Source organism: Bison bison, unplaced genomic scaffold (genome assembly GCF_000754665.1).
Source record: "Bison bison bison isolate TAMUID 2011002044 unplaced genomic scaffold, Bison_UMD1.0 scf7180017864371, whole genome shotgun sequence".
In the NCBI taxonomy this organism is placed as follows: Eukaryota; Metazoa; Chordata; class Mammalia; order Artiodactyla; family Bovidae; genus Bison; species Bison bison.
In genome coordinates this window covers 7,176,800-7,198,643 of record NW_011494943.1, presented here as the reverse complement: position 1 = coordinate 7,198,643, position 21,844 = coordinate 7,176,800, and the positions used below count along the sequence as shown (strand labels likewise).

Sequence of the window (21,844 nt, the reverse complement as noted above, 5' to 3'; positions counted from 1 at the left end):
ATCCTACACTTAACACAGCACGAATCCACATTTTCAGTTTAGTATTTGTACTTACCTGTTTAATTGCCTGCATCACCTCCACCCTGGCAATGGGGTGGGGACTCAACATGCTCGCCCAGTCCCTCTGTCTCTCATGGGATTACGGACTCTCCTGCCATGGAGCTGGATTAGCTGCTTCAGAAGTGGAAAATGCTTTTGGAACTAGGTTTTTTTGGTTCGGAACGGTAGCACCCTAGGTGTAAAGACCCCTGGCCTTGAGATTTGCAGAGTCATAGATTCTCATGCTGGAGAAGGCAATGGCAACCCACTCCAGTACTCTTGCCTGGAAAATCCCATGGGAGGAGGAGCCTGGTGGGCTGCAGTCCACAGGGTCGCTAGGAGTCGGAGATGACTGAGCGACTTCACTTTCACTTTTCACTTTCATGCACTGGAGAAGGAAATGGCAACCCACTCCAGTGTTCTTGCCTGGAGAATCCCAGGGACGGGGGAGCCTGGTGGCCTGCCGTCTCTGGGGTCGCACAGAATCGGACACGACTGAAGCGACTTAGCAGCAGCAGCAGATTCTCATGCAGTTGCCAGTGATTAAGCTCAGTGACTGATGCCTTTTTTTTCTATTAGATTCTGTGGGGTGGCTCTTGGGTCCCACAATGACTATTAATCAATAGACCCTATTTAGTTCACATCTTGGATCAATAAGCCTGAGTAAAACTTAATAAACTCTGTTGTCATTAATTTGGGGCAGAAAAGGACTTTTTGGGAAACTCCTGCCTTTTTTTTGCTGAAGCAACAGGAAGTGAGTTAGATCATAGAGTGTAGAGCTGATGAACCTGAGCAGGTTTGCCTGTCATTAGAAAACAGGTGACTGCTGTTCCCCTGGCTTGAGAGGCTTTGTTTATTTTGTTTAGTGTTTTTTGAGGAGAGAGTTGTAGGATTTAGCCTAAAGTTGACAGCCTTCCGTTAATGAACAAGGACGGTAGCTAAATATATATCATTAAAGAGTTAGCCGTGTGTGTGTATTAGTCGCTCAGTCACGTCAGACTCTCTGTAGCCTCATGGACTGTTGCCCGCCAGACACCTCTGTCCATGGAATTCTCCAGGCAAGAATACTGGAGTGGGTAGCCATTCCCTTCTCTAGGGGATCTTCCCAACCCAGGGATCTTCAGCCAGGAAGTTTTGTGATTATTTTGGTTATTTCCAATTAGGAGTTCTGATACCATTAGTAAGGGTTTTACTAACTTAGGGAAGCTTAACCAGTCTGTTGGTCAGTGGCTGCCAAGTGGACCGAGGGAACCGTCCAGCCCTCCATTTGCCTGACAGCAAGTTGGGAAGTCTGCCGTGTTCCTCCCACGCAGAGTTCTGCGCAAGTGGAGCAGAACCAGGGATGCACACAGTGCGCCCTGAGGTTGGGGCTGGGGATGTAACCTTCCTCACACTTCACCCGGGCTTCCCTGGTGACTCAGACGGTGAAGAAGCCACCCACAATGTGGGAGACCTGGGTTCAGTCCCCGGCTTGGGAAGCTCCCCTGGAGGAGGGCACAGCAACCCACCCCAGTATCCTTGCCTGGAGAATTGCATGGACAGAGGAACCTGGGGTCACCAAGAGTCGGACAGGACTGAGTGACTAAGCACACTTCACCCAGGAAGCTTTCCTGTAACCCCTAAACTGGACTTACGTCTTTCCCTTTGGTGTTTGGAACTCAGACATTGTCTGTTGAACCAGTCCTTGCCGTAGTACCCGTAATCCCCCCTCTCCTGGCATCCCCCGTGGTGTTGCCACAGGCGTTTCACCAGACCCCAAGCTCCCTGGGGAGGGAAGGGTGGCCATTGTGTCCTCAGTTCACCTGGCTCAGGGCTTAGCAGTCTCATTCCTGGCAGGCTGTGGCAGGATTGTTGAGTTTTTCAAATGCACAGCATTTTCTCTCTTGAAACTCCCTCATATTTATCTTTGTCTCTGTCCACCATGACCCCCACCCCAACTGCCCCAAACCCCCGCGGTTGAAATCCTGACACCTTGAGAGCATTGCATTCTTCTGTTGAGCAGTCAGCTATACCAAAGTAATAGGTCTTCCGCAAGTCGCCAAATACAGAAGACACTTATTTTGAATGGAAACTCTTGTACCATATAAAGAGTTTATTTTGGGGTACTGCCTGTGCATTTAGGTTTCACTGCCTCCAGATTCATCTGGGTGGAGTAATAGTTACATAAGTGTGAACGACCTTCCTGTTTTGTTAAAATGTCATGGGCAACTTTCTTAATGACAGCCAAACCTGGAGAGGTTGATAAGAGTACCCAATCCTTTTTTTTTTTTCCGAGTACTGAAATATTTCTCAAAGAAAAATAATCTTTTGGTTATTCTTATAATTATTCTTATAATTTGGTTAGTCTTCTTAATTGTTCATCCTCCTACATATGTGAATATTATAAAGGAAATCTTTCATTTAAAAAAAAAATGCGAGAGTGATCCTGAACTCTTAACATAGTCGATCATGGTTGTGTGTGAGAGAGAGAGTGCAGGCATTTTTCTTTGTGCATCATCTTGACTGCCATTCAGAAGAAGGAAAAAGGTGAAGATCTTCATTACTGTCCTTTGTAAGCCTTTTGCTGGAGGAGTTGTAGCTATAAAATTAACAACCTGCAAAAGTAAGTCACTAGCCCACTCCAGTACTCTTGCCTGGAAAATCCCATGGATGGAGGAGCCTGCTAGGCTGCAGTCCATGGGGTCGCTAAGAGTCGGACACAACTGAGCGACTTCACTTTCGCTTTTCACTTTCATGCATTGGAGGAGGAAATGGCAACCCACTTCAGTGTTCTTGCCTGGAGAATCCCAGGGGCGGTGGAGCCTGGTAGGCTGCCGTCTTTGGGGTCACACAGAGTCGGACACGACTGAAGCGACTTAGCAGCAGCAGCAGCAACAGCAGCCAGACATGCATGCTGAACCAGGCATCTTACTGGTCCAGGAAGTGCCCATGCTGAGAGCTGTCAGTTGGGACGTATGTAGAAACCTTCCCTCCCTAGTCCACCTAGGACATACCCTTTCATCAGTCATGGAGAAATTTCCCTTCCCTGCCTATGCACCCCACCCTTCTATTTTTTTAGCTTGGAGAAAGTTAGAAGCGGTAGTATTGTGGGAAGAATTTAGGGTACTCCCTTTTGAAGTACTCCACATGGTGCTTAAGTTACAGGAAGATGGATTGCCTAATTCTGTTACTTCCTTTATTTTGCCTCTCTTCCTTGGGGGGAACAGATTCATGACGATCAGTCTTTTGAGGGTCATTTTAAGAGAGGTTAGTTTCACAAGGCATTTCATGGTAACATGTAACATGGTGCCCTTTCACTTGTCCCCAGGCCCAGCTAGCTCTGATCCCATGTGCATTACTTAGAACAAACCCCCCACATACAAATCAGTTCCTCAGAATATGCTCGATGCCATTCTGAGGATTGTGAAGAACACAGATGAGAGTGGCGTGGAGCCAAGCTCTTAGGATGCTTGCAGCTTAGGAGAGGACAGAGCATTCGGGTGCACAGTACTAAAACAGCGGTGGGTGAGGTGTGAGTAGATGGGAAAGAGGGAAGGCGCGAGACTGTGGACGTGGAGGACTGTGTTTAGAGGTGGCTGAGTGGACTAGCTTGGCAAACTGAAGTGTTCATTTAGAGAAGTGGGTGAGAATGACAGAAAGTAGTTGGTGGCTAAGTTATGAGAAGTGGAATGCCAAACTGAGAATAACTTGGACCCATAGGAGGCTCCTTAAGACTTCTTAACAGGAAAACAGTGATGTTTGAAGTGATTCAGAGCACCAAATATAGATTGAGGTCACACCTGGTCAGCCCTAAACTACAACACCTGGACCTGTAGGAGACTTGACCTCTTGATTCACCAGTATTTCTCTTTTGAACTGATCCCCGTTAGTAGCAGCTGCTTAGGGAGGGTAGCGAGACATCTCTTGGGCAACAGGAGAAAAGGTACCGTGTTACTGGTTGTATTCAGGTGGGATTATACAAGCGATGAGTGATTTTTACCAGTGGAAGGTTTGGGGGTTTTCTGGGGAAAACCTAGCATGCCTGTGTGTCTGGTGGTCAGAAAGTAAAGTTGATCAACAAATGCCCTTTGGATTTCTTTAGTTTGGTAAATAGAATCCTTTCTCGAAAGTAATGTAAAAAATTAAAGAGTTTAGGGCTTCTTGATCCCCAAAGAAACGAGTCTTCTGGAAATATCCATTTCAAAGGGAACAAAAAACACATTTCATGGCACAGATATTGTACTTCTATTGAAAGAGTTCATCACCATAAAGCAAAAATACCCCCTTGATGTGATATCATTACATAAATACTTTTTTAAATGAGTAGATTTTCTTTTAATAAAACATAATTTGGTGTTTACACACATTTTTATAAATCTGCCAAAATTGAGAGAGCTTTAAAACTTAATATATATACATTTCTTCTCAACTTTCCGGTCTTTAAGGGCCCACTACCTGTCAACGTCTTGACGGGGTCAAAAGGTACCGCTGTGTCTCTACAGAGTTGTAGTCTTTCATCACGGAGACTGACCTGCCGGACTTTGAAGGCTGTTGCTCTATGCGCTTACATAAGCAACTTAGGTTTCTGTGGGACCAGGAACCTTAATTATTAAACTACGTTTAAGTTGATCATCTCATCATTAAAATTCAGAGTAACTCGTCTACAGTGTGGGTGTTTTTCATGATTTGGCACACGGTAGAGCAAGCAGCGTAGCCAAGATGTTTTTCATGTTGAGCAAAAACTGTAGCAGATGGAGCTGGTGATCGTAAAGCACTTACTTAAAGTGTTCAGAATGAATCAGTGTAGTTTGAGGCCGACACAGCCATCCATACTAAAGGAGTCTGAGAAGCTGAAGAGCATCCTAATAGTTTCTAATAAAATATGTAACAGGCTGAAGAGAACTGATTTTAAATGGCTGTCCCAGTACTGTTACCCTAGCCAGGGCCCTGTACAGTTGTTCTTAGGGTTATAATGTTTAAAAAAGCCTGCGTGTGTGTGTGTGTTTGAAATTATGTGGTAGGATCGCCATAGCTCTTTACATTTGTCGTCAGGTCAGGGCGGTATTTCAGTGTTGCCTGAGTGGGATTAGTTGATCTTTAAGATGAAGTGAGGGAAACCTCACTTCCTTATGTAGAATTTCTGTAAAGCAGGGACCAGCTGTACTGGTATTTTTATTTTTATGTGGTGAAGGAGCTTAAATATGTAATCGTTTCTATCTTTTTTGTACAAATGCTCTCTCTTATACATTGCTTCACAAACTGATATAAAACTTTGGGTAATTTTTCCCTGAGGAAGTGTTGAACCCCATGCAAGCTGTTAGAATGAATATTGAAAGCTTTGATGGGTGCTGTTCTAGAACTGCACGGCTTTTTTGTCTTTTTTAAATCATGGTTTCGTTATTTTGTTTATTTACAAATGACTGGATATGTTCAGGCAAGAAAACACTCCCCCCCCCCAATATTTCAAAATACAGCAGTCTGTAAACAAACTTTATCTACCTTTTCCCTAAAAGACACCCTTTTTCTGTAATTTGTATGGAAATGCAGTGTCGTTTACCACTGAAAACCCTCTCAGTGGTAGGTTTTATCACCACTTTATAGATGGGAAACCAAAATCTTGAAAGTGGTCGTCTGCTCAAGGCCACACAGCTCCTTGTTGGGGAAGTTGAAATTTGAACCCATGTGAGCCTGTCAAATCCTGTCACATTAGGTGTATCCTAAGGGGTCTGAGATCTGAATCGTTGACCTTTGGCTTTTTTTTTTTATTTATTTTTTAAACTATTTGGAAACCTTTAAGTTGGCAGTATAAATGGAAATTTGTATTGCCTTTAGAATAGTCTCAGATTGGGGGTGGGGTGGGGGCAACAGTGAATCATGTTATCAAAATTATATAATATAGAAGGGGTGGGAGGGAGGTTCAAGAGAGAGGGGATATGTGTATACATATAGCTGATTCGCTTTGTACAACAGAACTAACAACACTGTAAAGCAATTAATAAAGCAACTAATAAAATATATATATATATACAGAAGTATAACGTGGAATCCTCTGAGTTATCATTTGTGAAGAAAGTTCTTATTTCCGGGAATTAAATTTTTTCACAGGTTAGTGATGTCAGGCTATCATGGCGGGGGTTTCTGAAGCCTCGCTGTGTTCTTTTCTGCTCACCTGTGTATTTTTGGTGTGAAAAGTTTGTACTGGAGGTGAATGAGGCCCTAGGGGTGTGTGTTACTTACAAGTAAATTGGACTATAATATTACTCTTCTCTTGACCGAAATAGTTCTTCCAGTTGAAGTATGATATACATATAGAAAAATTATATATCATAAGTGCACAGTTCAGTGAATTTTCACAGGCTGAATATACCCAGGTTTATCAGCTTGCACGTTAAGAAATTTAACTTTAGCGACAGCTCAAAAGCAGCCATTGTGTCCCTTCCATGAAACAGACTGCAATAGTTTTAATTCTTCTTTGCAAACCTCAGACCATTCCTTATCTTTTAGTTCTCTTCCTGATTGTGGCTGTGATCTTACTTTCAGTCTTTTTGCAACCAGAAGAAGAACAAATGAAAGCTTCACTAAAACTTGTCTCTTCCTCCTCTCATAATCTCATCTCTTGATCAGTCTGCTTCCGTTAAACCAAAGTGTTTTGATGGCTACAAAGTCATCACTCGAGGGAATATGGGGGTTGGCATAGAACATGCAGCTGTGGGGTAACAGCTAAAAACATTCCTTGGAATTTTCAAACCAGAATGAAAATGTGGTGGTTGAACTCAATCATCTCTTTTGTTAAGAGGTCATGAATGAGTGAAGGGTGAGTTGCCTGTGTTTCAGGGAAGTAGTGATAGGAGCAGTCTGCTCCTTCTCAGAACTCTGCTTGGGCTTGAGCAGATCACTCGGGGAGGGGTGGGAACCTCATCTAAAGCCACAGCACATTCAGCACGGTCTCTGTAGGCACAGATGCGTCTGGTCCTGGTGCCCTTCTCAGCTCTGCTCTAGACTCACTTATGTCAATTTATGCCCTTCACTGTTTCAAGCATTTAAACTTGATTTTCAGCTCTTAAATTATGCCATCCTGGGCTTTCCTGGTTTGAGTTGTGAAAGCTGATGTGCCTGCTTGGTGGGAAGCCTTGGTCCTCACTCTCTGTGACCCGGGCTTAGCAGGGCCCTTTCTCCTGCACTCTGTCTCCTGCAGAACCAGTCTGTGCTTAATTTATCGTGTATGGAGATTTAGAGGCACACCGTAGCAGCACCGTGGCTTTCTGGCAAAGCGATATTCTGGATACTAGAACGTTCCCAGAGAACTAAAATTTTAGCCTCCCATATTCAAACATTACATTAAAAATAATCTAAGTGTTGGGAAGTTCCCTGGTGGTCCAGTGGTTGAGATCCTGGGCTTTCACTGCCGAGGCCAGGTTCATCACTGGTTGGGGAACTGAGATTTCACAAGCCACACAGCCAAAGTGATGATGATGATCTCAACGTATTAGTTCCATATTTCCCTACCTTCTTGGGAGAAGAGCATACTAAACAACATAATTTTGTTAATTTTGTTCTGCAGAAAACCATAGTTCTAAAAGTTTCTAAAAGAGACTCCAGGGGTTGGCCTGGAGTTTCTTTTGTTGTTGGGGTTGTGGGCATTTTTTTAGGGGGAGGTTTGCCTCTGTCTTAGGTGACAAGAAGAATGTACAGTTCCAAAAACTTGGCATGTAGCACCTTTGCTGCAGGGTTATTAGTCACGAATTAAAACTGTCCTTTTTTACCTTACTCTGTTTTTCGGTCCAAACAGGCCATGATGCTTTATGAGATAATTACTAGACCCCATTTTTCTTCTGGCCCTTCTTTTTGGTAGACACGAGAATCCTGGCCTGAAGCTCCTCTGCTCTCGTGCTCTGGAATCTTCTGTGATCCGAGTGGATTAGCCGTGGTGCTCAAGGCCAGACACTGATGTCATTGTGGCAGGGAGCGCCTCAGGAGCCCCTCTGTCTCCAGCCATTGTCTTTGGTGTGCGGGTGTGCGGGTGCTGTATACTTGCCTAGTAGCAACAGAATGATTTCTCTGTTCACAGTACAGTTTTTGAAAAAAATTTAAGGGAAAATAATGGAAAGAAAAAGGTTTTCATCTGAGTCTGATGGGATTCGCCAGTAGCTGGTTTTATTTTTTTTTCCAGCTATCACATATATTAGCCCTTGCAAGATTTTCTGCCTTGTCTTCTGCGCACTTCAGCTCAGTGACTGACTCTGAGGACTTCAGGTTAGCCAGCATCACGAGTAGGCACCAGCTTTGTATGACTCCTCCGCTGCAGCCTCCTTTCAAAAGTGAAGTCGCTAGGAAGCACCTTTAGTGCAGCTTCACTGTTGGTATCTGTCAGCCTCATCTGTCCTTTCCAAAGTTGTACCTCACTTTGAAATGCCAGTACTACATATACATCAAGCAGCCCAGGTTGTAAATTGGCAGTGAGCCCAGCATTGTTCAGCATCATGAATAAATAATTTTTTCAAGAATTTTACCAGCTTCCTTTTAGAATTTTGCTCCGTAGGATAGATTAACTACCACCGTACTAGTTAGCTCATCAACGTTTACCTGTGTTTGTGTTGTGGAGTTGGCCTCACATTTCAGTTTCTCTTTTTAAGTTAATAGTTTTTTAAAAATGCCTTATACCTTTTGCCTTTTGTTAGAAATCTGGGATTCAGAGAGTGGATTTTATACTGTGCCTAGCTCTGTTCTTTTTCTTTTAATACTCTACAGATAACAGTATCTTGGCCTGACCTGTCCATATAAGTAAGTATTGGAGAGCACCTTCCTTTGAGTTCTGAAAATCCATGTGGTCTTCGCTAGCTCGTAACCTTGGATTACATCACATTTCTAGGTCTGTTTTCACTTTGTAGGATGCAGTGGCTCAGTTGTATGGTCTCTGGGTCTGTCCCCTAATTAGGCTGGTTGGTGTGCTTTGAGCATTCTCTGACTGCCCTTGAGGATAAGGGAAGTAGGACTTGCCGTGTTTCTTCATTAAAATGCGTTTTTGGCACACCAGGGCACACAGCGGTGCCTGCAGGTGGCGGCGTGCCAGTGGCTGACCCACACTCGGGCAACCCAGGGACAGTGTGGGGAGAGCCGGGGTGGGGCCTCGTGGTGGAAGCCGGCTGGAAGACCCCGGGCAGCCTCAGCGCGCGCTTTTGCCACCCGCCTGTGCAGCGACACCTTCCCTGCCCTTCATTCTCTGGTCAGCGTTTGCTGCTCTGCAGAATCTCCTCACAGAAACTCACCTTTTATTTTTCCCTCCCTTTCCTTTTCTGCTGAGGCATTAATGCTAGATTTTTAGGAGCCTGAACTTCTCATTTCCAGAGACAACTCCTCTTTTTAAGTTTCCATAACTCGGCTTGTTGGAAATCACAAGTTTGACGTCCACGTGATCATACTCCAAAAGAACACCTTTTACAAACAAACCCAAAAGGCACCATAATCACCCTCATGGCTTCCCACCCAAGAGTGAAAAGGAAATGACTGTTTTCTCTCCTTGTTTGAATTCTTTTCAGGTTTTGAATGAGGAATGTGATCAGAACTGGTACAAGGCAGAGCTCAATGGGAAAGACGGCTTCATCCCCAAGAACTACATAGAAATGAAACCACATCCGTAAGTTGGGCTCTGCTTGACCATCCAGGGTCAGACACGCCTGCTTGTTTCTAAAATTGAGATCATCGGGATGGATGTCATGCTTTTTACTCTGTTTTCCCAGGGAATTAACAAAGCACGTTGATTTTCCATGTTCGTAAGAGTGTATAACGAGAGCATAATAGTCAATGATGGTCTATGTTTTCAGTGATAATTGTCTGTGATCTGCAAATGATAAAAGTTAGGGCCATAATTATTCTTCTGTGAAACCCTTGGTGCCAGATGTGTTTTGCATTTTGCAAAAAATGCCAGATTCTGCGCTTTTTGAGTTTTTAGAAGAGGTACTTGTCACATGGTTTTGTATTGGTATGTTTGATTTTCCTATGGGACCATGTCTTAATAATATTGATACCACCAGAGCACAGTACTGGGCCTGTAATTGGTTCTCGGTCAGTGTTACTATAATCACTGGCCTAGCCTCCATTTGAGTGTTCCCACTTGAGAGAAAACAAAAGGCTGCTGAGAACAGTGGGGAAAATTTTGTTTTTAATTCCAGAAGCTTTTATGTTGCTATGTGACAGGGTGGGGTCCTGGGAGCCCTGACAGGCCACTTCCCTCCCACCCTTCTCTCTCCCATCTTGCATCGTCTCTGCTCCTGCCTCAGACACAGTCGTTTTCTTGTATGTCAGGGAGAACTGAGGCTTTCGGTGCTCAGATTAGAATGCCACTGAGACAGAGAAATGGTAGATCTTACCTACTTGTTTTAACAACGGAATGGTAAAGAAGACTTGTAGATGACTGCCCACCTCGAGGCAGCAGCCCATTTGTCCCTCTCCCTCATTGTCACTGTTGTGATGTGTCCTGTCGCTTCTCTTCCCCCAGATACTGGAGCAAAGATCTTAACCTCCACTTGTCTTACACAGATCTCACATCATCTTACCCAGGCACCATAGAGCGCAAAGGGCCTTGACCATAGTACAGCTCATTCCTCTCTATCCTGCAAATTGAGAAGCTTCCAGTATTTTCAGTTTTAAAACCACTAATTTATGAATCTAGTTCTCATCTTTTTAAATATTTTAGTTGATTGGAGTCTAGTTGATTTACAGTATTGTGTTTTTAGATTCATTTTTCATAAAGGTTATCACAGAATATTGAGTGGAGTTCGCTGTGTCACACTAGGTCCTCATTGGTTATCTGTCTTACATCAGTAGTGTGTGTGCATCCCAAGCTCCTGCTGTGTGAATATGGTTCTCGTTATAAAAGACTAACAGTGTAGAAAACTATAGAGCAATGTGAGTTTCTCCCCATAGACGTACCCCTTTTTCCAGGAAGTGAAGGGACTTAAATGCTCTCTTATGAACCGAATCGGCTCTAAGATGATGTTTTGCCTTCCATAAAACAAGACAAATGACTCCGGAGCTTCCCTCTGAACCATCTGTCAGGTTCATGTTTTGGTCACTGAACTCTTACACAGTTCTCATTATGTGCAGAGACCTGCAGAGTTAGGTTCTGTAGTTAAATTATGTATATAAAATGTCTGCACAATTAATAGGAAGTTCTTTGAGAAATCACATCCAGGAAGCCATCACCTGGAGAGTGAGGGGTGGGTTACCCTTCAGTCTGGCAATGGGAAGAAACCTATTAATGTCTATTCTGTATAGATACAGAACTGTCTGTAATGAAGCATCTGTGGGGTCTTCAAGGAAACTGCTTATGCTTCAAAAAAAACCCAGCACCTTTTGATGGCTCACTAAATGTTTCATGGAATGATTTACAAGGAGAAAATCAGTCTAATTTGTAAAGGACATTTTTCTAAAATTGTTTGAAACTTGGACTGTCTTGTATCTTTATAGCTATATGAGTTTGATTTCTCCCCATTTCCCCTAAAAAGATACTAGATTCCTTGAGGAATTTTTGTCTTCTGCTTTTATACTCCCTTGCAACTCATGCCTTGCTTCTGCACATAGTAGCTCAGTAAGTAGTTTTGAATTGATACTCAGACCCAAATGCTTGCAGAAAGGCTGGGACCAATTTGTCCATGACAATGAGAGCCAAAGTACTAAATACTCAGAGGCGTTCCATGAAAGAAATTCCTGGCCCCTTGTCAGTGGACTGATAACGTTCATTTGGGGTCCCTGTAACATTAGATTGGCGGGTATTAACATTTAACATTTTAACACGACTGAGCGACTGAACTGAACTGAACATTTAGCCATGCAAAGACCCTGATGCTGGGGAAGATTGAGGGCAGGAGGAGAAGGGGACGACAGAGGATGAGATGGCTGGATGGCATCACGGACACAATGAACATGGGTTTGGTTGGATTCCGGGAGTTGGTGATGGACAGGGAGGCCTGGCGTGCTGTGGTTCATGGGGTCGCAAAGAGTCAGACACGACTGAGCGACTGAACTGATGCCTGGGTTACTAAAATGTTGGTGCAAGTAGTGCTATCCAAGATACTCCAAAAGACAGGCAGAGCGCTACAGATTCCTGGGACGTGCACTAAGCACACTTTTGCATTCTTGTGGCCACTTAGGTTCCATAGTTGCTTTGGGGACTGTGTGGGCTTTTCACGGACTGCATCACAGAATATACCCCTCAGGAAAAGCAGTTGGCCAGTGGTCACTGGGAGCCACGCAGGGCTTCCTACCTCTCGGTCCATACAAGCCAAAAATGTGCACGTCTGTTCCTGTAATCCTGCCTCAAGAGATCCAGGATTTGCTCAAGCTTTTCTGTAAAGGGCCAGATAATAAATATTTTAAGCCTTATGGGCCATGTGCAGTCTCTGTCATGTCACGTATTCGTCTTTGTTTGAATTTTTTAAAATAACCCTTAAATTTTTTAAATAGCCTGAGTAGGTCATACCAAACCCAGGTAGATGTAGGCTAAGGGTCATACATAGTTTGCTGACTTCAGCGGTAGATCCAGTGATAACAAAATCAACTTCAGTTCCCTTTCATTTTTGTATTTCCAGGCTGAAGGGAACTTGAGCAGAACAGCAGGCTGTAATTTTTATATTTAAAAAACTGTGGCTCTAAATCTTTGTTTTTCTTCAGATTGTTTCAGGTGACTTAGGCATTTCTGATCTGACTGTTGAAAACATAGGAAAAGGCCATCCTCCTTGGATAGCTGCGGTTACTGGCCTGATGGTTGAAAAAACCACTCTCATGCCTGCTGGTGTCTCCCCACTATAGGGAACTTCAGAATAATAATTGATCAGGAAGCATCGAGTCCAGGCCCCGTGGTGCTTCCTTCCCAGACTCTGAGTGGAAGGCAAGCAATGCTCATCCATCCGAGTTCTGAAAAAAGAAACCATAGTACAGAAAAGACCACGACCTGAACCAAGGGGTGTGGTTGGCCTTTTAGAACTGTTTCACGAGGCAGAGCTGCTCTGTGAATGGATGTCCAGCAGCACGGGGTCAGAGTTGGCTTCAGAGCTGTGGGAGGGCATGGAACACCCTCCCTCCCCGTCCCCTCTCTCCTGCCTTTTAAAGTTTTTGTTAGGGAGGAAGAGAGAAGTTTAAAATGAAGTATGACCTAATACAGCGTTTGAGCTAACAAATGAAACACAGACTGCGAAATGATTGTTGGCATTAGTGTTGCATGAGTTGTATATACTGGCGTGGATCCAAATATATGCTCTTCACATTAAATGCCTGTGGATGAGCGCCTATGGGATGAAATATATACTTGAATTGGAAGTAAGCTGCTTCTTCCCATGGTATTATAGCATAAACCCATATTTTTAAAAAAGTTTAAACAGTTTGACCATAGCCATGTAATTCCACATAAATACCACCCTTCATTGCATGCATGCTCAGTCATGTCCGACTCTTTGTGACCCGTGGACTGTAGCCCTCCAAGCTCCTCAGTCCATGGAATTTTTCAGGCAAGAATACTGGAGCAGGTTGCCATTTCCTCCTCCAGGGGATCTTCCCGACCCAGGGATTGAACCCGAGTCTCCTGTGTGTGTGTCCTGCATTGGCAGGTGGATTCTTTACCACTGAGCCACCTGGAAAGCCCACATGTCACCATTGAAAGAAATTAGTTATAAACAATGTGAAATGCTAAGCAGGTGTACATGGTACTAAATGTTTTAACTGAGAGTGACAGCTGTTCCTCACGTAGCATCATATCCCTTCTATTGTGAGACATCCTTTCTCTTGGTGGGGGTTGGGGGGGTGTTTAGTGAAAATAGGAGCAGACACCAAACTCCCCAACTAATTTTCTATCTTTCAGTCGGGATGCTTATAGTAAGGGTGTGTTTACTTTGTAAAACTTTCAGTCAGTACTTTGCATTACTACAGCATTTTTTTTTTTTAAGTTGAAAATAAAAATTAGTTAATTTTAAGCTGGAGCAAAAAAATACTGCCTCTGTATCTGTATCACCGTGCACCATAAGGGGAAGGTCTAAAAACACACACACCTACCTGCCAACAATCACTGCCTCTGGGGAGTTTGGAAGAAAAGTCTTGCTTTTTATTTTTATTTCACACACATCTAAGCTATTTTAATTTAGATCCATTACTTATACCTTAAAACAGGAAGACAGAAAGGAAACGCCTGCCTGGTGGGAAGATGGCGGGCAGTCTGTGAGGAAAGAGTGTGACTGTTGAGGAGCTTCACTCCACCTGCCTCTCAGCCCCAGGACTGCTGAGGGCGTGTGCGCTGTCCACCCGAGCGCACAGACCAAACCAGAAAGCACCTACAAGGTCGCAGCACCGGGAGCTGTCCTTTCCTGGCTGGCCGTCATTCTGCTGTGTTACTGCCTGATTTCTCTGGTGTGGCCTTCCTTCCGGGCACTGGAGGACTCACCCTCGAGTTCTTTGTAGGCACAGGAAGATAGGTGGTACCAGCTCCCCAGCAGCTTGGCAGTGCGTTGCCTCCAGTGAGGTAGACACAGGGCTGCAGATTTCAGGCCTGTTCGGAGTCACTAATGGCAGCTTCTGAATGCACCCTTCCCAGCAGCCCCCATCTTTCTCTTGGAATTTTAGCAGAGTGTATTATTTCAGATTGAAGGCAAAAGGAGGAGAGGACGGCAGAGGATGAGGTGGTTAAATAGCATCGCCAACTCAATGGACATGAACTTGAGCAGACTCTGGGAGATAGCGGCAGACAGGGAAGCCTGGCGTACTGCAGTCCATGGGGTTGCAGAGTCAGACGTGACTTAGCGACTGAACAATGACGACAGTTACTTCAGAGACATCTTGCAGTGCAGTCACGTATAAGTAAGATAGATATGTTAGATGTGTAACTTTAGTTATTCTAGTTTGCACATTTAATGCATGTTAGATGAAGTGGGTAGGTCTTTATCAGCTACAACTGGTGTCAATTGCTTTTTTTAAATAACAACAGTAAAGACAACTCTGCACAGAGAACCTTGTTTTCACAGTCATCTGTCCTAATTCGTTGTGGCTTTCCTGTGAGAAGTGAGGCGCCTGTGACCTGAAACTGTTTCAGAGATTTCTTCTCCTCTTCCTCCAGGCCCGCCCTAGCCGCTCCTGCCCTTTTCCATGACTTCTCCCACTTTTTCTTGTGACCCTGGTGAATCAGCACTGGGAGAGGAGACTCTCTAACTTGCTCCAAATCCAACGAGCTAGCTCTGCACCGGGTAGACCATAGCATTCCTGGTGGTTCCTGAAAACCAACCTCTGAGCCATGACGGCAGAGAGAGGCCTTGAGAGGAGCGTCAGCCACAGCTGCCTGCCGGGGCTGCTCCCTCCCAGCCCGAGCCTCTCCCCTTGGTGCCCTTAGAAGTGGCCCAGCTTCTCGGCCTCCTAGCTTTCCTGCCCCGCCTTCTCTTCATCCCACTGTAGAGGCTGCTGCCTTATCAAGTGGCTGCAGGAAGGCCTGTCTCACCTTAAGTGGCTCATTCTGTGCTCCAATCGATAGATCTGGGGTTTCCCCCGGTGCCTTGCTGATGAGTCAGCTGGGGGCCCACTGGGCTTTGGCTCAGGGGGCCCATCTTTAAGTGTCTTCCTCTGTAGAAAGAGTGGCCCATGATTGTGTCTTATGAGTCACTTTCTGGAGAGTGGGGAAGGGAGGAGACGGTACCCCTCACAAGCCGGGACGGGTGTGTACTGACAGGAGGGCTGAGGGGGAGGCCCTTCCCCTGGTGAAGAGTGTGCTCTTACGTTTGGGAGGCTGGACATCCCGTTTCTTTGTGGGGAAGCAGATGTTGACTGGCTTGCCTTCCTTCCTTAGGTGGTTTTTTGGCAAAATCCCCAGAGCCAAGGCAGAAGAAATGCTCAGCAAACAGCGGCATGACGGGGCCTTTCTTATCCGAGAGAGCGAGAGTGCTCCTGGGGATTTCTCCCTCTCAGTCAAGTAAGTATTTCCTGCTCTGACTGCCTGGAATCCTGTCTCCAGCTGATGGATGTTGTGAAGCCAGGGGCCAGGTGTCTGGCTCCACTCACCGAAGGTGGCAACCTGGGGCAGGTTTTGTCTAAACAGCCTGTTTTAAATCAGAAAACTGTATATTAAAATCCTCATTTCTGGCTCCTCTTCAGAATTGTCTCTCGCAGCACTTTAGATGCCCGTGTGGAGACCGTTTTCAGTTGCTGCGCAGCTGAGTGTCAGAGAGGAGACACTTGTCAGTGCTCCCCACTCCCCCCGCCGCACAGTGTCCCCACACACCCGGCTCTGACAGCAGCTGGTCATCAGGTCAGCTGCCTCGTGCACCTTTTCCAGGTGTCCCCCCAAAGGCTGCCAGCATCGGCAAAAGGTGACCATAGGAGTTTGGGGGCTTTTTGCTTTTCCCAGGGGTAAATTTAAATGTGGGAGGGAGCTGGTATGCAGTGGGGGGAGGCAGGGAGTCATACCACTGTGGGGATCATGGAGAATATAAACTGGAACTTTGAGAATTCTCAGCTAATCACTCCCCACCCACGACATAAGGATTTTGACTCCAGTTGTCCTTTCCACATGTGTTTTGACTCTGTCCGTTTCTAGTTAATACTGCAGGAAACCTGCCCCTACCCCCCACTCCCACCCCAGGAATCTTACTGATCACCTCATCATTTATACGATGAAGGGCTGATTAGATTAAAACTCAGATCACTTTAACTATACATTTAAAATGAAGACTGTAGAACTATTTGCCATTTACAAATGATATCAAGATTTTTCCGTTTCAGAAATCAGCTCAATATCTTGTTTCATTTTAGGACCAAATATGCGGTTAAAGTGTTGGGGGTTTTTTTTTTTACTGTAGGTTTAAATCGAAAAATTTTTGTGTTCCTTTTCTCTGTGAAGATGTGGGAGGTGGTTTCAGGTAACGTTTTCAGTATTCTCAGCTACATTTCCAGTATAGTTTGGTTTTAGTCCCATCATGAAAAAATCAAGCCATCTAATCATCAGTTTTCCTCTTCTAGCAATGGCTTTTCTTTTTTCTTCTTAATAGGCTTTACTTTTCTAAAGAGCAGAGTTTATGTTCACTGCAAAATTGAGTGGAAGGTACAGAGGTTTCCGTGTGCCCCTCACTCCCACATGCGCAGATCAGCGGCTTTCTGACGAGCCTGACTGAACACATGCAAACGAGGACCTGGTGGGCGAGGAGCTCCTTGAGATGGAAGAGTTTTTATGCTTCTCATCAACTTGCGTTTCCTCCTCTTCTTACATCTTACACAGACCCAAGGATAAACCCAACCATGGAAGACGAGGGATACAGGCAGTTAATCCTTGAAAGGTGCCCAGAAGCCCCTGGCAGTTCACGTTTGGTTGTCTGATGACCGTGGTCCCTGCCCATGCTCGCCAGGTGGCCGCCAGAAAGCTCCCATTTTAGCAAATAAAACCTTTAAAGAGCTCACGTTTTCCTTGCTTTAAAAATAAAATTTGAAACAGGTGTCATAACCACCTCTTAATAACACAAGCACCCGAGCCAAGGAGGTTCAAGAATCCACAGCCTCAGGTTTTCAAGGTGTTGGGCATCTGTGGTGGAAAGACTCCTGTCGTTAACAGCTCACCCCATCAGGGACTCTGTACCCCTTTCAGAAGCCACGTGCTGTGCACAGCAGTAGAGCGCTTCCCTGAGCCCAGAAGTGCCACTTAAATTTGTCCTTCCTCAATAAAGCTTTCTTGCTCATCCACCTTTTTTCTCATGAACTAGCAGTGCAGTTTCTAAGCTCTTTGCACCTGTACTGACTTCCTTCAAGCTCAGTGCTGCCACCTGCTGGGTTGGTTTTAAGAAGTATTTTTGCTTTAACACCCATGATGGGAGGGCGAGGCTCCCGTTTCTTCATTTAGCAGATGTTCATAGAGCATCTTTGGATGCCAGTGGGGACCTTGAGGACTCAGCAGAGAGCAGGACGGGTGGGGCCTTGCTTGAGCTAATGTTGAAGGCAGAGAGCATGATGGTGGTGGGCCATTCCCATTCAACCAGATCATGCTGTTTTTCTGGGCCATTGTAAAGAGAGCGTTTGTCATTTCTCCAGGTGGTCGAGAAGCCTTTTGGGGGTGAGGCGGTGCCTGGGCCTTTATTTATTGTCCCTACATGTCCTTTTCTTTGAGACCTTTTCAGCGTATGTAGAACTAAAATCCCTGATTAGAAAACACAACTTTAAATTCTTCCCAGTTACAGGAGAATTGTTGGAAGTGTGTCCAGTCCCTCCTTTTCTCACCTTATTTCTTACCCTACCTTTTGTAGTCTTCAGATGTCACACAGGATTTCAGTTCTTTTTTTCCATTTGGCACAGTCCACGGCACGTAGAAACTTTCTGTAGGGTGGGGCTTTTTTTTTTTTTTAACAAATGTCTTCAGAATTAGGTTAATAGGGCTTCCTGTCCGGCGAGGATTCTTCCTGTTGTCGCTGGCGGTCATCATCCTGATGGAGGGTCTCACCAGGGAGTCAAGTTGTGCTGCAGTCCTGGTCTCCTCAGCCTGGAAGGGCGTGGCCGAGACACAGGGTCTCCAGGGATCCTGCTTGATGGGCAGGTGGCCGCTGGGCAGCCAGGACAGAGCCCTCCAGCCCGGTCTCACGTGTATCCTCTGCCCCTCCCCAGGTTTGGAAATGATGTACAGCACTTCAAGGTGCTCCGAGATGGGGCTGGAAAGTATTTCCTCTGGGTGGTCAAGTTCAACTCTTTGAATGAGCTGGTAGATTATCACAGATCTACATCCGTCTCCAGAAACCAGCAGATATTTCTCCGGGACATAGAGCAGGTGCCACAGGTAAGCCTCGAAAGAGAGGTTGGGATCATCTTTAAGCAATTAAGAATAGCTCCTTAGGCAAGCAGGTTTTTTTTTTTTTTTTTGGAAGGGTTACTTCAGGGCCTTCTATGCTCATTATTAACTCACGTTAAAGATTTGGATTTGAAACAGTTTTGCATTTCGCAGAGGCTGCTTCTGTGAAGCAGTGTGCTGCAAAAGTTACCCTGTGTCTCTAGGACGAGGGTCTTTAACACACCCTCACACACAGTTTGCCTGGAAGTAGACTGTGAGGAAAGTCACACCTGTAAGGGGGTGGGGTCCACACTCATGGCTAAAATCCTACGCCTCACGTACTGGTTAGCACCAGCCTGTTGTGTACAAACTTTACCCTTTCGACTTTTCCTAAGTGACATAGTGATGGGAACTGAAATATTTCCTCATCTGGGATTGTAAGCAAAGCTCCAGGGGCTGTTTCTGCAGTTCTTTCCTGAAGCAGTACCTGCTGCTGGATGCTGGGGCGAGGCTGACCACCTCAGTGGGGACCCTGCGGTGGCTTCCATCATTGGTGAAAGATTACACGACCCCCCGTAGAGTAAACTCCATAAGAATTTGTGGAGGGGAGGAGAAGTGAGGGGTTGTTTCAGAAGGTGTGGAGAGGCTGGCGCGCGTTCGTTTCCCATCACTGTCCGCTTCCAGGGGGCTGGCCACAGTCGGATGCAGTGTGTGTTTTTTCCCTGCCCTTTTCTGCAGCAGCCAACATACGTCCAAGCCCTCTTTGACTTTGACCCCCAAGAGGATGGAGAGCTGGGATTCCGTCGGGGAGACTTTATCCACGTCATGGATAACTCAGACCCCAACTGGTGGAAAGGGGCTTGCCACGGGCAGACCGGCATGTTCCCACGCAATTACGTCACCCCCGTGAACCGGAACGTCTAAGAGTCAAGAGATTATTTAAACAAAGCGAAAAATTTTAAACACACACAAAAGAATTAAACCCACGAGCTGCCTCTGTCAGCAGCCTGTGAGGGAGCTCAGAACACCTGGTGGGTCACCTGGTGACCGGCTCACTTTGGTTGGAACTCTGGGGGGTGGGAGGGGGAGTTGGATATAACAATGCCAAAACTTACCTATAAATTAAGAAAAGAGTTTTTATTACAGATTTTCACTGCTGCTCCTGTTCTTCCTCCTCTGTCCTTTTTTCATCCTTTTTCCTCTCTGTCCATCAGTGCATGACATTTACTGCCACATATAGTCCTAGCTGATGCCAATAATAAAAGAAAAGAAACCACGTGGGCTGATATTTTCTCTATGCAAAATGTCTGTTTTAGTTGGGAAGACTTCAAATAGCCGCTTCTGTGTTCTGCGTTTTATATACACTCACAGGAGCAGGCAGTCCCTGCCCTTCAGCTTCTGCTAGAGGAGGGCGGGCGGGAGTGGGGGTGACAGGAGGGGTTGGTGCCCCCCAGGGCTTCCTGCGAGCCAGGCCCCAAGCCTGTGTCTTTTCTATATCCATTTCCCTTTCAAGTGGTGTTCCTGAGCATGCTGTTTTTCATAGTGCCTTCTGCCTTATTTCGAGGGTTGCTTCTGAGTGGTGTTTTTTTCCTTGTTTGTTTTATTTTAAAAATAAGTTAAAGACAGTCAGCCAATTTGTCTCCTACTCTGTGTAAATATTTCCCCCCCGGGGAGGGGAGGACAGGGTAGAGAAGAGGAGACAAGCAAGAGGAGGATGTGGGGGTCCTGCCTGTGGGCAGCCAGAGCCTCTAAGGTTCAGCTTTAACATTTGTAGCCCCTGGAGGTTAAGGGAGCCAGGGTGCAGTGGAACCAGGTTGCCGCCTTCCCACGTCTGACTGCATCTGGTGGGGGGTTGGGGTGGGGGCTGGGCCCTTGACCTTGCAGTCTCGGTTGTTATCTGTCCCCACCTTAGTCTCAGACACCCACAGTAACCAGTCTCTGGAGCCAGCCAGTTTCAAGTGCAGGAAAGTCCAAGGAGTTTAAACTGTATCAGGTTCTACCATGTTCTATACTGGGGGAGAAAATGAGCATTTTTGCTTCACCTTTCTTGCTCTGAAAGCTGAGGGTATCCGTTAATGGCTCTCACCTGTTGTGTCCCCTGCCTGACGCACCCAGATGAGCTTCAGGCTGCGTTCGGGAAGCAGCTGGGCGGTTTTTCGTTTCTGCATTCACAGCGGGCTGTGTTCATAGCTGCTCCATCTGGCCCCCCGAGAGGGAATTGTCTCTGTGACGCAGGGGCAGGCGGAAGGAAGGTTGGAACTAGGAATGTTGAGTCCGTGGCAGAGCTCTGTCCGTCTGCCTCCTGCCGGCTTCTTGTCCCTCATGGTGATGCGCCATGAGCATCCTCTCCCCACCCCCCCATTCCCACAGCAGAGACAGAGCCGCTGGGGGTTGGTGGCGGCCTTCAACTCCTGAAGTGGTCAGTCAGCGTCTCTGCTGGACCTGGTCGGGGACCAGGCTTGGCCTGGAGCGCCTGGGGCCCAGGAGGCGCTGCCCTCCTGGACAGAGCATCCGCCACTCTCCACTCGCTTCTCTCCTGATAATACAAGGAATCTCTGGCATTCTGGACCTGGACCATTTGATTGTTTTATTTTGGAATTGGTGTATATCATGCAGCCTTGCAGAACTAAGTTTTGTGTGTATATATTTAAAAGAAAATCAGTGTTTAAAAAGACGTATGTACTTAATCCTTTAACTCTGCGGATAGCATTTGGTAGGTAGTGATTAACTGTGAATAATAAACATACAATGAATTCTTCACTGTATATTTTTTCTTTTTTTGCCTTTGCCTTAAAGTAAAAAACCTAGAGACTGTTGGGGACTGGGGGTGCTTGTGCTCTTATTTCCGACTCACCTCACTCTGGGGAACCACGTGGGTGTCTTGGGCTCTGGGAGCAGTGATGCCCATGTCATGTTGATCAGAATCCCTGGGAGCAGGTTCCTAGTGTCGAGTCGGAGGCCCCACCCTCAGCTCCGCCTTTGAGGGCACCCGCAGGCACACCTGGTGGTTCTGACAGAAGGCAGGGGCCACACTTTGAAAACCAGCCCAGATCT

General features: G+C 45.9%; 1 protein-coding gene across 2 annotated transcripts in view; it reads left to right on the top strand.

The window, feature by feature from the left end:
• Positions 1-21,555, top strand: part of GRB2 (growth factor receptor-bound protein 2) — a 59,085-nt gene extending 37,530 nt beyond the window's left edge. Inside the window, exons 2-5 of one of the 2 annotated variants that reach the window (XM_010856166.1) lie at positions 9,555-9,652; positions 15,836-15,958; positions 18,631-18,799; positions 19,529-21,555. In XM_010856166.1, the coding sequence (XP_010854468.1) occupies positions 9,555-9,652; positions 15,836-15,958; positions 18,631-18,799; positions 19,529-19,714 (576 nt within the window). In that variant the 3' untranslated portion in view covers positions 19,715-21,555. Of the gene's footprint in view, positions 1-9,554; positions 9,653-14,768; positions 15,705-15,835; positions 15,959-18,630; positions 18,800-19,528 lie in introns of those variants that run through there. The other variant, XM_010856167.1, reaches the window with a different exon arrangement.
• Positions 21,556-21,844: the final 289 nt, after the last annotated feature.